Genomic DNA, 18,608 nt, shown 5'->3' with positions numbered 1-18,608 from the left:
AAGGGACTTTCACAAAGATGTATTTCGTGATATGCCTGTGGTGAAGCGAGTTTAGTCCCTGCTGGCAGTCCATGGGTGAGGCCTTCGCTTGGAGTCGAAGGAGAGCCAAGGGGGGTGAAAGGAGACCCCCTTGTGTCTTGAAGACCTTCGTTTGGAGACGACAGGCCAAGGGGCTTGGAGACTCCCTTGTGTGTATTGAAAAGAGATCCAGCTACAACAATCCAGTTACGGCTACTGCATAGAGACAGAGAGACCTGCTGCCTTAGAGATATTGCTGCTCTGAAGAAGGGATCTTTCCTTCTTCCCTCCTGGACTTTTATTTGGAGGGGAGAAGGGATCTGATCCATTGTAAATACTGATCTATCATAGTAGAGATAGTTGAGATCGTGTGTGTAATTTATTATAATATTTATGTGTACAGTCATTGTAATATATTCCCTTTCCCCCATTCTAAGTCTCGTGTGGTTGTCTGGAAAACACATCTTATACTAGGTTGAGATGTGGGAGGGGGCTTTGACTAGGGAATTAAGATTTTTGAAGCTCTCAAACCATGACACTCTGCAATACAGGAGTCTGTCTACATGGCTTGTATCTCAGTTACCATTTCCAGATGGAGCAGCTACACTCAAAAGCTATAGTTATTATACAGAAATTTAGCAAGTCTTCTGCGAGACCTATGTGAATATCAATCCTTGACTGGAAATTCAGATCCTCCCTAAAACTAAGTCTGGCAACACAAGGAATGAAGCAGACACTTTGTGTTTTCAAAACTGTAAATGTTATTCTGAACACAAAATGTTAATTGTTTGAAGGAGATTACTGGCCTTCTGCTTGAACATAGCACAAAAACCAGTGAACATTAATTTGAGAAAGATTTCACTTCTATTCTCATTAAGAGCCTTGATATTTAGGTATTTCAGAGGCAAAACTGGAGAATCAAGTTGACTGATCAGTAGTACATACAGCAAATGTCATTTATATTGCATGATGCTAAATCAACTCCGTTAAACCCACAGTTTAGCAACAATAGCTGTAATTCTGTGCACATACATACAGACTAAGTACCTGCATTTTCTCATGCAAACACACACACACAAACTGGTGTGTACATTCCGGATTAGAAAACCAACAGTCAGCAAACAAAGAATACTAAATACTATACCTTTGAGTCATAATCTTATAGGCATCTGGCAGATAACAGCGGATATTCTCCATCTGAGCAGGATCAGAGTCACAGATTTTATCGTCAGTCCTCCCGTAGTTGGCACTTTCGATCATGATAACATCTGTTCCTGGGCAGCGCAGCTCGATGGGGTAACTCTCACAGGACAGCTCCCTTCGGACCACAGCCATGGGGACCGGGGCTCGGCTGAAAGCTGCAAGGATTAACACAGGAACACAGTAAACATTTACTTTCCATGCTGAGGCTAAGATTAAAAGCGGAATGACGTTTAGCAGCAGGTTTTATCCATGTGCTGCACTGAGATAGTTTCTGTACCATTGAGATATGGTCTGCAGAAACGGGGTCCGATCGTTGGCTTGTTGCCTCTCCAGAGAAATTACTTCTCCGCTCAGTGACTTGATTTTCTCATCTCAAAAAAACCCTGAAGAGATCCCTTTTACATAGGGCTTTAGAAATCGCCTATTGAAAGAGGTAAATAGCAACTATGGCACTGTTATTACTTCTACTTACCAGGTGAAAAGCTAGTTGGTTTTGATATATAAAATTACAGCCCTGTGTTGTACTTGATCAGGCAAAGGAAATTTTATGACAATGAGCAATCCAAGCACCAGGATCCCACCTGCTCAGCAAGACTGCACCTGTCCTACAGCAGATGTAATAACATCTGTATTGCTCCTGGTCCTGTTCTTGGTCCTTAGAAAATGAGAGGCTGATGGCTTTTGTTGCAGCCTGCAGCATGCCGGGGGATGGCCTGTGGGTTCTTGCAATCTTCCCAAAGTTTGGGCCCTGCAGTGATATTTTCCATGGAAAGGACAATTTATGGGAGACTGCGTGATTTAAGTTCAGTCTTAGTTTTGTGTTGGATTTGCCTAGATGGTCAAATACTTGGCAAATACTTGTAAAATTAGAGAGCTCTCAGAAATCTTACCTGTTTTAAAAGAAATCCAGGCTACAGTTTGCAAAAGAAAAAAGAAACACACTTTGAGATGCCTTGAAAACAAAGCCCTAAAAGTATTAGTAAATAAACTCACTAGACAACAAGCAATTGTATTTCTCATCTTTACAGCATCTTTGATCCAAAGATCTTAAACAGCTTGATGAAAGTGAATATATTAATCCCCAAATATCCATATGAAGTAGTTGCTTTGTCTTTCTTATCTCAGTAGCAGAAGGGTTATGTGGCTTCCAGAAGATCTCATGGGAAATCCATGGTGAAGCTGGGAACCAAACAATTGCTTCCCAGCCTAGCACACCAGCCGCAAACTGAAACCAAAGTCAACTCTTTTCCTTACTTATTCCACGAGAGTGAAAACTCACCCAAAGCAAAAAGGCTTCCAGCTGCAGGGATGATGTGCCCTCCATCGTACTACCTCCAACCACAAAACTCAACATACAAATCAAGCCTGTATCTGTGTGATGGTCACAGAGCAATCAGTGAAGCTTTAACCCTCTAGTAGATCCATGGCCCATCTGACACCAAAAATCTTTCAGCAACTCACTTTCCCTGGGCTCCATTATAAAAACACCAAAATACCTTCCCCCCCAAACCGAAAATCCCATCCAGTGTTCTGCTGTCTTCTCCCAGAAAACTTCCATGTGGTACATGCATGCCAAGTTTGCTTATGGAAAACAGGACCGTACTGATGTTTCTCGGAAAATCCCTTAACCATATCAAGGCTGTTCTATCTGTCTGGCAGGCAGCAATCCAACATATTAATTTCCACGAAGCCTTCTATTCTTGTCAGTTGTCTCATTTACATATTACTGGACAGATAAATATTCCCATTTCTGTAAATTTACAGGGATTACTCAAATATCAGATCCTTACTGATGCACCACAGTTAAGGACTAATTGCCAAACTCCCAAGACAGACATGAGCTTATTCTTGAATAATAGCTTCTACAATTGGCATAGTTTTAGGGTTTGGATCACGTAAGATGCCCTGGTTTCCCTGACATTGGAGAAATAGTTTTACCCTGGGCTCATATTGCACCATACACTTGTGTAATGCAGTAAATTCTTACTGCAACCAACTTCTCCTGTTACAAAAGGAGGGAAATGAGGAGGACAAGCATGAACCTCCAAGACGCAATACCTCAAACCTCTAAGATGCAATACTTCATTCTTACCCTTGGTCTTTATGTCACTAATCAACATCAAGGTAAGTGGAGGAAGGATGGGACAAAGTTAAGAGACAACATTTGATCAAAGAGATAAGCCAGCCAGAAAGACAGAGTCAGCAGAGCCCAGCAATTTTAGCCAGCCCTACAAACAATATCAAGAGGTATTAAGTCCACTTACAGGGATCTGTCCACAGAAGCCTGCAGCAGGCTCTGCTCTGCGATACGCTATGGCAACAGGCCAGTGCTGACCAAAAAACTTCTGATGCCAGGCTTCTCATTTTGGAAAAGAGCTGTGGTGAGCTCTCTTTTCAAGCCTGTTCTGTATTAAATCTGAGCAGATTGGTGACATGGGAGGCAGAAGGTTTCTAGCAGCTTTTGGCAGAACGCTGAGGCCAAGGGCCCTCCCTCCTCCTGCCATGTGCTTGGATGACTCCTATTAACTGTCAAAGAAATGACAAAATGAGATTTACAGGCAATATTAACTGTGGGGAGCTATGGTTTGGCCCAGCCCGGGGTCAATTTGGATCCTTTTCTCTGGACAGTTAATGTATGCTATACAAAGGGCAAAGACAGTTGCTAATACTACTTTACTTTTTACAGTTCCCACTACAGAATACAAAACTCAAATTTCTGACCCACACAATTCAGAAAATATATTTTTGCTCTTAATTCCTACGTTGTTGTTTTTTTTCTTTGCAGTTAACTATTCTATATCAAAGAAAGACATTAAACACATGATGGCTGAGGAAAACCCTACTTAAAATCACAATAATTAACTGCCTGAGAATACACTCATACAAACCTGGTGTATTTGTCAATAAGCAATACTGTACATATGTAGCTAACTTTAATGCTTCCGTTTTGTTGGAAATAAGATGTTATGAACTGCTACCAGCAAATGACAAAGCTGTTAAACATGTTTCTATGGTACACTGAGAGCACACTTCTTGCATCTTGGGCATGTCTCCTGTACAAAGAGACTCTACAGCACTGATCTACTAAAATTGCATGTATGTCAGTCTCAAGTACCCCCCCAACCCCAAAAAATCCAAACCAAAACTGAACGCCCCTTCCCCAAAGTAACAGCTCATGTTCTACTTCCCGTTAAAGAATCTCTGGACAGGTGAAAACATTTCCAGATTTGGCTTTCAGTTTCCTGGAATTCACCTTTTTGCTTCTCTCTTTATCACTTGCCTGCTTGCCATTAGAAGGACAGCTTTCACTTACAGACACCTCCCTGTGGTATCAGAGTCAACATTTAAATTTATTTTCTGGATATAAAGCATAAGAGCAATTTGACACCCTGGAAAAACTGTAGAAGTAGCTGAATAGTGTAATACAACATGATCTCCTATCATGCTTTATACTAAAGCAATAGGCACGTGTTTTCCATCCTGACATTGTCCACCAAATCACTCCCTCTGGATGGCTTTTTCTTCTACCCTGATATCTGCAGTAAATACTCCAAAGTGAGATTAGAGCCTGGTGGTTTATCTTCTTGTAAACACATTTCTTGATGTTGTGTCCCTATATGATAATCTTACTTAATCATTTTTACTGGTTTTCCTATAAGGAGCAGTGACGTTTTGCTTTTTGCCATGAAACAAGATACATCAAAGCCCATCTGTGAAATACACAGCACGATTGTATTAATTCATTAATACACTTCTCTCTTCTTTGAGCAGCTCCCTATCTTTGCAGTCTCTCACTGAGCTTCTTATTTAATCTCCTAAATAAGTGACCTAATTGTTGGCTTGAAGTCAAGAGGAGCCGATGGCTGCTCACTACTTTGGAAAACAGGTGTCTTTTTCCAGGATCCTATGTGCAGACAGCCATCTAAATACAGAACTTAAAAAGAGTGTTTTTCAAATTCTTTAACATTTAAATGTGTGCCAACTTGAGTTTTAAAAGTGCAGCCATTTGGTGGAAAATAATCCTCCCGAGCTTCTGCAGAGCAAAGTGAGAGCAGAGGGTGAAAAGGCAACAGATAATGACAGGATTTTATCTGGGCGATTTAGAACTTCTTTGTCTCTGCTAATTTCAGGAGCTGGAAAATTAAGTAAGTCATCAAAATCTTGTGCTTTTTCTCCCCCTCGCTTTTGACCTCAGAACATAATTGCCTCTTGTCATGCCTGCAGGGCATGGGCTTGTAGTTATCACTGTGTGCTTAATCAAATGCCAAAATAGCCTTTAAATTATGGGTCTTCTTGGCTGCTAGAGACTTGTTGAGCTCTGTTACATTTAGAGGCATGATGGTAGTAGATGTACTTTTAAAAGAGAAGTGTGGGTTGATGCTTTTAATTAGGTTTTATACGCAATTTCCCCAGCAAAATCATGTTCTGGCTCAGAATTTTCAGACTGAAATTTCAGTGCATATTTAAGGGCAGTGAAACAAAAGCTGGAAATGCAGAGATAATTATTTTCACAAGCTCTGTATATGATTTGGTCTGCCCAGCTAAATACCTGACTTCCTGTTCCCAGGCACAAACATAGCATGCCGAGGGAAGAGGTTTCCTACTAATTTGGAGGAATGCTTCTCTGTTTGTAATTTTGCAGGACTTAATATTCCCACAGTTCACCTTGACTGTGGGGGTTAAAAAAATCAGAAAGTAATAATAATAATAAAAAAATCAACCCTCCCCTTATTCTCTAGTCCACTCAGGGGTAGGTAGGAGCAGAAACCCCTTTCAGTCAATGAGTCAATAGGCTTTGTAGGACTGTCACTCCCTGACAAAAAGCACACACTTAAGTGCTTTTCTAAGTCAGGGCCCTATTTTTCTCTATTAAGATATAAAGTCTCCTCAGTGCATATTTACAGCATGCAAACATTGCTCAGTATTTCTTCTCTGTTCCTCCTCTTCCTTAATCCAAATTATACCTGGTCTCTGATCTCAAGAATAATATTAGTAGTAAACAAAAGCTCAGGTTAAAGACAGTGACAAAAAACATTTCTCCAATGTACAATACTCCCATTCCCCATTATCTTCATTGCTCACAAATGTCAATCTAGTTCTGACAAGTTTAAAAAATGTTTAGTCCAAAGTTCTCTGAAATCTTATGATTAATATGGAAATACCATTCTCTTTCCCCCACTTTCTCTACAGATACTGACAACAAATAAAAGAGCAAAGACCTCTGTCTTTTCTAGAGGGATAGGGTAGAAAAGCCTTTCTTCTACTCTCAGCCTGCAGCAGGGTTAAAGGTCCATCCTACAGACAATGGCTGGTGCCAAGACATTGCAGCAAATGCTTGCAATATCCATATCCAGCTCCCCTGGGGAAGAAATGAAGGCTGAGTGCAGCCAGCGTGGCCAAACAGCTGAAGCCATCAGCAGTGCCATGCTGAAGCTGGACAGTCCTGGTCTCCACTCCTATCTCTCACCTCTGTGCCTCAGTTGATTGCTGTGTCATGTATAAAAATGGGAAAATCATCTTATCTCCTCCATTAAGCACTCTAACCTCCTACAAAAAGGAAGATGAGAACTAGATATATCCTCAGAAAGTGCAGAATCTGGTTTCTTCCTGAGATTCCCCCCGTTAAGCAAATACCCACATCCTCCTAGACTATCCTGGCCTTTCTTACTTTATAGAAGATATCAAAACCAATTTGTAACTTTCCTTTGGGCACCATCACCAGATGTAGTGATTCCCCTTACCCAGCAAAGAGCCAGCTATGAACAGACTTCACAAACTGCAAGAGCAATTTCTTATATGGTGGGATGGTGTATACAAAAAAAAAGACAGGAGACAAACACGAGACTGTGTAACACCCCAGCCATAGCAATTAAAGAAAAGCTAAAAAACCCACAAAATCCTCACACCCTTCCCTGTGCATTTTATGTGGAAATTGAGATTAACTATCCATAAATTGCTTAATCTGCCTCCATTATAACATTCAAGTGGCCCCTGCTAGGTATTTGTTCCTAGGCTGTGTGAGTGAAAATACAATAGATATTCATCTGCACGTTTATATCTGATGCCCTCCTCCACAATTAAAAGGATACACAGGAGAAGGTTGTAGTAAACATAGAAGGAGTTTTCTATAGGGACTGCTAAAACTCACACACAGGCAGTGCATTTTCTAAGGTGACACAGCCAAGGATACAAACAGGAGCACCAAAAAGAAGCCTAGTCAAGTCCCAAACTCCACATCTCTGAAGCAATACTCTGCCCACACACACCAGCCTCGTGGGAAGTACCTTTTACTTCCATGGCAGATCTCCTTTCTCATTTCTAGACACCCTAGAGGTCAGATCTCAAAAGGATGATGCACAACCACACTTTGGATGCCCAGAAAGCCCAGGGACAGCAGCCAGAGGATTAAGCACCAGACAGCTACATCCTGGGGTACTTCTACTATTCACACTTCATACCACTGATATTCCTCATCTCCTTGCCATGTTCAGCAGGTAAATATCCTTCTTCTCTACCCTCACTCTCCCAAACCCGAGCTTAAAATATGGAGAAGCTTTCCTCATCAGTAAGAAGTGTTAGATTCTCTTAGACTCTCTAAGTATTAGAGTAGCTCTTCCTAGAGGGATAAAGAGAAAAGAAATTCACAGAAAACAGGCAAAGAGGACTGGTGAATGATGACCAGAAAGAGGAAAGAACAGTGAAGTGGATGCATTTGCACCTAAGGATGAGTGTTCACAAGTGAAGTTGGTCATAGCAATGCCCTATGAGGAAAGAAAAAGAAGTGATAAAAGAACAAAACCCCAGAATCCAGACTGTAGCCATGAATGGAGCAGTAGGAAGTGGCTGAGAACATGTAAAGGCAGACTGACCTGACGCAGAGAGACCCAAATCAGGCCTGTGAGAGAAAGCAGTGCAACAGCAGTACTGTGCTTTCTTTGTGATCCTCCATTCCCATCTTCTGGGACTCACGGGCTGCTGTCTCACTAGTGAGTGATGGGAAACTGAGAATTGCAACAAACATTTCCTTTGACAAGGCATCATCTTCACAAATTTCCCTCTCAGAGAGAGGTGAGTACCTCTGAAGCTAAAACTTACACTGGAACAAGGCATCACCAAGGGTCACCCACCATGCTGCTCAACAGACAGTGGTCTAGGGTAAGTCAGCCTATCAGGATAGTGCTGTTGAAGGGAGAGTGGATCCTGCTTCCTCCCCAAAACAAGCCAATGTTTCAGCTGATGATTGTGCATCCAGTTCTGGTGCTTGCTGGACCCTTTCTCAAGACTGGGCAACTCAATAATTCACCAAGAAACTAAACCAGCAGGGAGAGGAGGTGGGGAGGGAGCAGTTTCTGCTGGACTGGTAGAGTTGAATCAGCTCAGAAAAGGTTAGCTAAGGTCAGAGAAAGAAAGTAAAGGATTTTTAGAAGGAAGGGACGCTGAATTTAGAGTGCTTTTCAAAAACACATGACAACCTACCTTCAAATTAGAGGTCAGAAGCACAGTCCCAGCCTGAGCTAAATGTCACTAATGAATTTAATTAAAGCAGAAGTAACAAGTTAAGAACAACAGACAAATAGAACATGTTCTCCAAGGGAAAGGTTGAATGCAAGTTCATTAATATTTAGGTCTCATCACAAGAAAAAAGCTATTCCCAAGTACCTTCTCCTTTGCAGTGGATCATCTAATTTGTAACAAAAGGCACACATGAGAAGATACTTGGATACAAATGTTCTTTAAATTCATAGGCTTCCTTTATGTGAATTAGCTTTCAAGTGTAAGAAAACAGTGGACAGACAGGGCAAGTGTCAGTGCTTAAAGCTCTGCACCAGTGCATAAGATCTATAACCAACCCTTATGCTAAACTTGCCCTCCAGCCTAGCAGTGACTTTACTTAAAATATGTGGCTTTCAGATCGTGGTCCATAACATTGAGACATTTGTATTCTCCACAAAGGAAGCATTAGGTTCTGAGCCATAGGGACCAGTCCTTCTTACAAATCCATACACCACAAATTTCACTGGCGTCTTTAGTAAGGTAAAACATGTCATTCATTTCTTACCCAACTCAAAGTTACTGTTGCCATAATAGGCCCTTCGCTATCTCAAAAAAAACCCAAACCAAACCAAACCAAAAAACAAACAAAAAAAACCAAACACCAAACCAAAAACAAATCAGAGAAGCTTTGACTTTGACACTGCTGAAAAACCTTGATGTCTCAAATTTAATGCTGCACAAATTAATGTGGTGAAGCAAGTAGGATTTGAGTAATAAAAAAATTTGCCCCATTTCAAATTACTCTACTGTAGCTTTTTATTGTAGTTATTAATAAGGTTAATTTTTTTTAATCTCAGATAAAAACTTTTATAAACCACCATAGTAGGTATAATCATAGAGGCAGTTAGATAAATGATTATCAAGGGTTTAGCCTAAGAACATTAAGGAAAAAGAATCTGTTTATAATTTTCAGATTTCATATTAAATCATAAGCTCATTTAAAATTATACTTTGTTGTTGTTTCCATTTAAAACACTAGCTTAAATTCCTACCCTTTTTAATATAATGCAAAGATGGAATAATTTTCCTGTTACCAGCAGAGCTTTTTTAGGTGTGTCATCAGAATGGGCTTCAGTAGGGTTTAGTTGTGTCCCCAGATGGATACTGCTCAAGTGCTGAGGACATGCTCTTCCACATCATTTGTACCACTGTGAACTGGGAGGTGGCAGCCCTGGGCCACAGGAAGCAAGATAAGGATAAGCTGGAGAAGGCCAAGACCCAAATGCATCCACAAAATCAGAGATGGTCTGCCATGGAGGATGATACAGAGGCCAAATTTGACTTTCATCTCATCAGAGGAGGGGGGGGTAAAGGGGGGGGGGGGGGGGGGGGGGGGGGGAAGAACAGGGAACCCCAAAGACAAAACCACACCAAACCAACTAACCAACCCCAAAACACAAATGTCAGTAAGAGACCCAGTGAACTCACCAGGTTCAGAAATCATTTTAAGGCTGTTGAAAATCAGACAGGTTAGATATATTCAGAGCTTTGTTGAAGAGCTGCAAATAATAGATTCCTACCAAGTAACACCTCCTCAAAGTTAAAGTTTAATTTTGATTTACAGTTCCCTGAAAAGCCTCTGAAGGGAAACATTAAAGCTCTTGTAGAAGTATCTGCATTATTACAGAAATGATGAACGGCAGAGTGAAGATTACTTTGTGCTGTTCACAGACTTGTTTACCAGAGCAGTAAATCTATTTTTAACTTTGTATTGCCCAGAAAGGAGAAGTATGTGAAATCTGAAGAACTGTCCAGAGAAAAAGACAGGCAGGCAAAAAGAAAGAGTTTTTACCAAAGTACTAGAGCCTGTCATTCAACTATCTGTAGAAAAGGCTGGGATCTCAAATATTTATCATTTAAACCAATTGCTTTATACATCACCAAAGGCCAAGAATGACTCCTTCAGAGTTCATTTTATAAGAAGTTACCCAGACCTTCGTGACTAGACATCTTTAAGAAGTAATATGGCTAAACTGTAGATCATTAAATAAATAACTAATTTTTCTTGGTGTTTTAGATACCACAGCTCCTTTGAGTTTCTGCCATAAATACAACAGAGAATTTGTTCTTTCCAATAGCCATAAGTATGAAAGTTTTATAAAGAAGTCTGAGACTGCTCTAAGATCTTGACTTCTCAGAATTGCATGCCATTATATATTTATTTATATGTATATATGCACGAGCTTCTATAAAGGCATGATATCCTGTGTAACAGGCAAAATGGAAAGTGTAGTTTTCTACACGGCAAGATGACATTTGGGGTACCCTACTCAGCATACCATAAAAGCCACTGATTTTTAGATACCAGTGAGTGCTCCTTAGGAAGACCCGTGAGTAATCTACAAAGACAACCCAGTCCCCTGCTGCTGGATGAGGTTTTCCATGACATATATGAGCTCCGCCTCAGGCACGGAGCCATGGGATGGATCTAAGATCCTTTTTGCCAATACACTAACAAGAAGTACAAGTAGGCTGTGGCAACCCATTCTTTGCAGTCCTCTGAATCATTACTCCCCAGATTCTGATGTTAACTCCCCCCCTCCTTTGACCTCAAAAGATCAAGGATTTCATTAAGAGTTGCTAGCAGTTTCAAAGACCTGCTTTGAAGAAGCATACACACTTATCTGAACAGTGACCAACTTTATTTACTTCCCCTCAATCTTAACAAAAAAGAACAACAGGGGAACTAAATTTGGGGAATAAGCTGAAGCATGCACACTTGCTCCAGGTAAAAATACATTCCAAGTAAAAGTAGATTTTCAGGGAAATCACATATTTTTTCCTGCAGATACCCCTCCTCCTCAGAAGAAAATAGCAAAACATTAAAACTAATGAATTAACTCCACAAAATGGTTCACTTACTAGGAAACACAACTAGAATCTTGAGTGATGAAGTTTGCTATTGTACCCACCTGCTCACAACAAACACTGTGCTTAATTATTTTCCCACCCAATGCAGCCTGTGCAAATATTGCTCTAGAAAAACTATATACCTAGATATGCATGCATATATACATATACACATATATATTGTGTACATATACAGATATATATACATATACACATCACACTGCCTATCTCAAGGTGAATCACAAAAAAAAAAAAAATCTGAAATAATGCTCAGCTGTAGGTTCCCAGAAATGCTCTGAACAGATTAACTGCTTCCAGAAGAGTCAGGTGAATAACGCTGCACCATAGCTGAGAGCTTCTGGTCTTTGTAGTAGGGAGGAAATGCACATCCTATGGCACCACCAGGACTGCCAGGGCACAGCAGTGTGGTCAAACTCACAACATTTGTATCTTCAATACATGCTCTGAATCCTGGCCTAACACATCCCCCAGCTGAGGTGTTGTCCCAGGAGACATGTTACCACTCATTTTCCAGTCCAGCCTTCAAAGTGGTTACCAAGAGACCAAAAAGCATTTAAAAAATCAGCAATAATAAGTATGAATAGTCACAGAGACATTGTGCTCAGGAAAAAAATCCAACCCGGTACTGGGTTAAAAGGAAATCCTATTTTATTAAAGTCCCTGCAGCACTGGATATCATGATTCATTACTTGTTCTGTGGGAGACTGTGGGGGTCGTTCACAGACACCAGTGTGCACGACTGAACAAAAAGAGGGGCTGTGCCCCAAAGGACACTTTAAAGAGAAGAGGAAATGTGTGAAGATTAGGAGCAAGAGCTACAGTGTTACAGAAAAGGATAGTCATGCAGCATGGGTTACAAAGAGGTGCAGATACTATACTTGAGGGCACAATATTCACCAGCTCAACAAAAATACTGTTGGAAAAAAAAAAATTATCTAACTTGCTTCAGGAGAAAACCACTGAAAACAACTATGATGAATGGAAGACTTTTTTATCCTTTTTTTTTTTAAACACAATCACTAAACTTGTTTTAAATTGTCCTTCTCAAAGAGGTAGATGAAAGAAGTAAATCTTTTCCTGATCTCTCTGACAGCAAAAACCAGGATCTAATCGCCCAACAAAACCAGAGAGAGATAGGTGGCCTAAAGGCAAAAATGTTTTTAATAAAATAACCTGATGAAAGAGGCCATTCCTCCTTCCCCTACAGATATAGGGTCAGAGAGAGCATGACTTTTTTCAAACCCCAGACAAGACAGTGCTGCCAGGACACAGGAGAATGCTCAGACAGAAGGGTACAGAAAGGGCTCTTGGAAAATCAGCAGGCCAAAGCTAATTCAGGCACGCCGGGGCACTACAGCTCAGCCAAGCAAACAGCATCCAATGCAGTTTCCCTCATCAGTGGGAAGAGACACCGAATCCAACACCTTCAACTGAGCAGTCCCTATCAGCCAGGAGAGATTTAGGAGACCAGAATAACGCTGACCTTAGGCTTACAGAGTCCTGGCTTTGACCTCTCAGGACAGAAGACAGTCTAGGCAGCTTCACTCAAGATTGACTGAGAGTGGCACATGGGTGAGGGTTGGGGTGCTGCTACATCCAGGGCTAGGGATACCCTCCAACAAGACTGGGAGGCAGGCAGCCTGCAGGCACCCAGACCCCCACCCAGCACTGACTGAGGCACTTGTCTAAATGCTCTGTGCTGTTTCTCCCTAAAGGGTTTTGAAGGACTCTTCGAAGTTAGAAAAAAAGCACCAGGGAAAGGTTTTCAGAGAACTGTTTCTGGGAGATTATTAATTAAATTTCGAATGTAATTATGTTGCAGTACATTTAAGTGCACTTTATAAATAGAAACTGACTTTTATCTAACAAAGGATCCATTTCAAGCGCTTTTCCTCTATCTATAATATTCATTTCCTTTTCTACCTGTTTCAAGCATTGTTCTTCTAGAGTTATTTGTGCTGCACATACAGAATTTTCTGTGTTTTCTAGGAATAAAATTGTTCCATACTTCCATCACCTTGTGTTTCCTCTTCATATTTGTGGAAAGCATTCTGCTGTCACTGCTCTCCAAGGACATTTTTTGAGTACAACAAAAAAAACTCATAAAAGAAATCAGATTTTTCTACTTATAGTTCTTTTATGCCCCCTATTATTCTGTAATAAAGCTCCTTAAACTATGTAGGGTAAAAAACAGCTTTTGAGGGGCTGAGGGCAATTACCTGGGCAAAATACAAAGGGTCACTGAGCAAGTTTGTTGTTAAACCAGTCCTCTCTGGAAAAAAATAAAGTATTTTTTGATGCACAGTAATATTTGCCCTTATTGCTTTCAGGTGGAGATGCTAACACACAGGACTCTGTACTGGTGGAGGTTTGCACTAAGGACCTGATTCCAATAAGGAATGAGGAAGAGAAACTCCCGAATATCTCTCTGCAGCTTTTCCCCCCGCATTAATATCAGGGAAGTATAGATCTGGAAATCTCACACCATGACTTGCAAAACCATTACAGTATTGAAGCCTACTTCTGATCATTAAAAGTTAAGGAAATTTTAGTGAGACTGTCTCTGTGTAATTTCATATAGGATCCTGTTCTAACAAATAATTTGATCACAGAAAAACAAAACAGACAAAAATAAACAAACAACGGTGAAACCCCAAACCAAAACAGAAACACACAACAAACAAACAAAAACCCCACAGATGTCTATGAGCAAATAACCCTGAACCAATGTAACTTGGTAATCAAAGTAATTCACTGTCCTGACTAGTAACACATATACTTGAGAGTTTTACCCAGGATAGTTCCTCATAGATTAAAATATTTCACATAAAATTAAACAGAAACAAAAGATTTAAGATTAAAGACACAGACAGTAAACTGAGAAGTCTGTTCCAGATGACAAAATCCCCAACTCTGTAATCATGAGAAAAAGCTTCTTTTGTTAAATAGTCTACCCTCATTTAACAAAAAAGAAGACAAAGGCAGCAATGTAGTTAACAAGTACAAATTACAGTTTGGAAATACAAACATGTAGTGCTAAAAGCTCAAAATACAAATGAAATAACTGTAGACCATCAAACTCAGAAAAATTATCCTGGCAAAATTTTTAAAGCAGCAGCAGTATTTTTAAAATAGTGAGGTTTGTGGGTAGAAGACAACCAGCTATCAAACACAAAATGAACTTCCTATAAATATTCAGTAACTCACTCCAATCTGTATTTGGAAAGAAGCAAACAGATGTATTCATAATTCACAATGATAAAGAGATGCTTTTTGTTCTAGCACATATTTGGAAAGATATAATAGCAAACAGACCAATATTTTTCATTCTGAAGAATGGGAGCTTGGAAGAAACCCACATCCCTCTTAGGAACCCCTTGCTGTTTTTTAACTTGATTTTGGAAATTGGCACATTGCTACTAACAAGCTATTAGAACATAAGACCAACTGCACACAGGAAAAATGCATTAGCTGTTGCTTCTTAAAAAGTAATGTAAATGTGGAACTGTCATCCCTGCTGAAGCATTTCTGGAAGTTCAGCAAGAACCTCATCAGTCCAAAATCATTCTACACACTTCTTGATGATCTGAAAGAAAATAAACTCAAAGCTTGCCAAATTTGCAGTCAGTGCAAAAAATTGATGAAATGTTAAGTAATGACATGGACCTTGTCGGTTTTGCAGATTGATCTATACACTGTCTGAGCAGACCGTGCTTTAACACAGACAAATACGAGTCCATGTAGGAATACAAAAAGTGCTCATTATGTGAGACCACAGCCTTGCTCTGAAACAAGACTGTTTTCATAACTGATAAGAATTTGAACGATACACAGTAGCTCAAAGGGCAAACACGATCTCTGCAAGTATGAGGAGGTGAATAATAAGCAGAAGTGGGAAGACAAAATTGCCCTGCATATGGTATTAATGAGTCCATTACTGGAATATGTACATTGTGGTGTCTATGCTTCAGAAAGGTTGTCAGAAGCTTTGAAAGGGTTTGCAAAACAACTTAAGAAAATTAAAAAAAAAATAAAAATCATGTAGAGCCTGGAAAGCCAGTTTTACAAGTGAGCCACCAAAGTCACTTAGTCTGTTTAATTAGTCTAAGAGACCATTGTAGTCTGCAGGTATCTACCACGGGAAGATAATTTCTCTTTATTCTAGTAGAAAAAGGCAAGCAAGAAGCAAGATCTGGAAGCTGAAGTCAGATAAATGGAGGTAGAAATAAGGTACATATTTTTATCAGTGAGAGCAATTTACCATGAAACAGTTTACACATATAAATATACGATGCATTCCTTATCAGCTGAAGTCCCTAAAAAATGACTATTTTTCTAGAAGAAATGTTACAGATCAAACAGAAGGTACTGGAATTTGATTCATAAATTACTGGCCAAGATCGCTTTTGTACAAACAGTTTGGCTTGTTGATCATACAAGTTTCTTTGTATTTTAAAGATCTATGAAGATTTAGGAGAAAGAAAACAGGAAAAGAGGGGGGCATTTAGCTGCATGGAACCCACTGAATTTATTATCTTAAACTAACAAAAAAAAAAAAACCCACACTAAAAAATCACCACCAACAACAAAAAAAAAACCCAAAAACAAACAAACAAAACCCACAAAACCCTCAGACAGTTTTATGCAGATACCTGCTGTGCTTATCCATGCAGAGAAGGTTTGTATCTTGCCTTTAGTGGTCGTGAATAGGAAAAAAAAATGTTCCAGCACAGCTTCTTTGAATTCCCAGGAATAAAAGATGGCAAAGAGGAGGAAGGGAATTGCTTAATGCAAACCAACAGATGGGATTTCAGTCAGAGGCTCGCTTTGTTTTCATAATGAACCATAATCTGTGTAATCTAAAACAGTTTTTATTTGCTGCAGCGAGACAAAGAATGCAGCTATGGCATGTGAATTGTTTTTTCTACCATTCATCATTATAGAAGGTACCTCTTCATTGCTGCAGACACACTGGACCCTGGACCAGTCAGCCAGAGTAAGTTTAGAAGGATGGATGAAAGCATAGGTATGGCACTACATATTTAGTAGGTTTGTCTGCCTTGGGGTTTTTTTGTTTTGTTTTGTTTTTAATTCAGCCTTCCAATATGTTTATGTAATAAATTACCATAATTCTGCAAAGCCTATTAATGGGTCTCTAGGCATTATTAACTACATGAAGTTTTAGCAGCGTACAGCCTACAACATCAAATCCACAGCAGAGACATTTAGGGTCCTGTTATGACGTTACTAGGATGGGTTAGGAGCATTATTCTCCCAGTGCTACATTCCAGTCATGGCACTGCAAGTGTTCCCACCCCTGACATGGTCCCATAAGTCTTCTTTGGATGTGCAGCCGCTGGCGCCAGGCGTGGGGAGTTGCACAGAGCCAGCAGCACTGCATGGGAGCAAGGGCTCTGCTCTGCTGGCAGCTCTGTACCACAGATCTGTCCCTGCCAGTCAGCCAATGCAGGGCTCTAGATTACATCACGTTACTTACACACCATACCACAACATGGACAGGTAAGCGATTCCATGTTAAGGCACAAAGCCAAGAAAAACTTGAGCCACCTGGAAGCCTGGAGCTGCAAACAGTGACTGCCACATATATCGCTTATTATTTTGCTGAAGTCCAAGATTTGGGTTTCAGAAACATCAGACACTTATTTGTGGCTTTTCAGCATACTTATATTCCCATAACGTTTTGCAATACAAAATACTGACTTCTATTCATACGTATTTCCCCATGTTATTAAGTTCATCTTCATATTAAAAATAAATGAATTTAAAATGTAGGCAGCTACATATATAAGCACTCTGCTTGAAAGACATACTTCTTTTTTAAATAGCAGCAATCAATACACATACTATATAACCTAAACAAATTTCTATTATGAATTCTTAATGGATGCATGCTTTGGTCATTTTTATTACTAATATATTATTGATTTACAGAATACATTACCACCTTAGGCACTGGGATTTGCTGGAGTCCTTACACTGTGTATGTAGTTCTAGTCAAAATAGGAGCCAAAAGTCAATACCCCATTTACCACCAGCATGGCCCCACCACAGAGTTAGATATTTAATTATGGTCTGACTCTCACAGTGGAATCACTTGTCTTACAGTGGCACATATAAGTCATAGTTATTAATTTAAAATTATCCATGAGGTCTGTCTGCTTGCCTTTCACTCTACTGCCAAAATGCTTTGGGAGTCACAATTTGGAAGAACACTGGCAGTCTAACCTTGCAGATCCCTTGCAGGGCAGAGTTTCTCTGAAATCAAAGCACCCACTTGGGCTCTTTTGCTCTGAATCAATGAACAGTTTCTCTTTGTTGCCATTCACATCAGGGAGCAGTGATTGACTCCTGCAGTTGCCCAGGAGAAAGGGAACCAAACAGCTTTCTATGATATGAATAATAATACCAGCAGACAGGGAAAAGACAGCATGCCAATCAGCCGCCCCCCCCCCCCCCCCATAAACAGGTTGCAGATAACATGTCAACTGCTACTCCGTGAGGCTTCAGGAGAAGCCTACAGTGAGACAGGTACGTCATAATATTGTTACACAAATCAAATCCAAAGTGTTTATTTCCTGCTCCAGACAAATGAGGAGGAAAAAAGGGTTTAGGGCTACGATTACTTTGATGAAACAACGCTACATTGTTAGCTTACAGATTTATGCCATACAGGTGCAACAGGACACATGCATCTTGCCAGGATATTATCATGCCTTGGGCAAGTCAGGCTTTACGTCAAAAACCAAGCACAGAAATCCCAGAGATGCAGCATCACAAGCATCACTGGTTCTTCAGCTGCTCAAGGAGATGACTGTCCTAAAATCTCTAAATCAGCTACTTCCAGGGTAAATCCATAGTAATATATTGCTTTGCTGTTTTTAATATCTGATAAGAGATGGATGAGAACCCAGCCCCTTGGGGAGAATGGTCTGCAAGAAGAG

The 18,608-nt window shown here is 40.1% G+C and overlaps 1 protein-coding gene across 26 annotated transcripts in view; it reads right to left on the bottom strand.

The window, feature by feature from the left end:
• ADGRL3 (adhesion G protein-coupled receptor L3) overlaps positions 1-18,608 on the bottom strand; it is a 511,112-nt gene that overhangs the window by 273,963 nt on the left and 218,541 nt on the right. For 24 of the 26 annotated variants that reach the window (XM_064651850.1, XM_064651835.1, XM_064651848.1 and 21 more), the window contains 2 exons: positions 2,112-2,132; positions 1,163-1,376 (listed from right to left, as the gene is read on the bottom strand). In XM_064651850.1, coding sequence (XP_064507920.1) covers positions 1,163-1,376; positions 2,112-2,132 — 235 coding nt within the window. The remainder of the gene's footprint in view (positions 1-1,162; positions 1,377-2,111; positions 2,133-18,608) is intronic. The other 2 variants (XM_064651839.1, XM_064651837.1) reach the window with 1 other exon arrangement.

The sequence above is a fragment of the Pseudopipra pipra genome, chromosome 4 (assembly GCF_036250125.1).
Source record: "Pseudopipra pipra isolate bDixPip1 chromosome 4, bDixPip1.hap1, whole genome shotgun sequence".
NCBI classification, from domain to species: Eukaryota; Metazoa; Chordata; class Aves; order Passeriformes; family Pipridae; genus Pseudopipra; species Pseudopipra pipra.
This window is presented reverse-complemented; position numbering and strand designations above follow the sequence as displayed.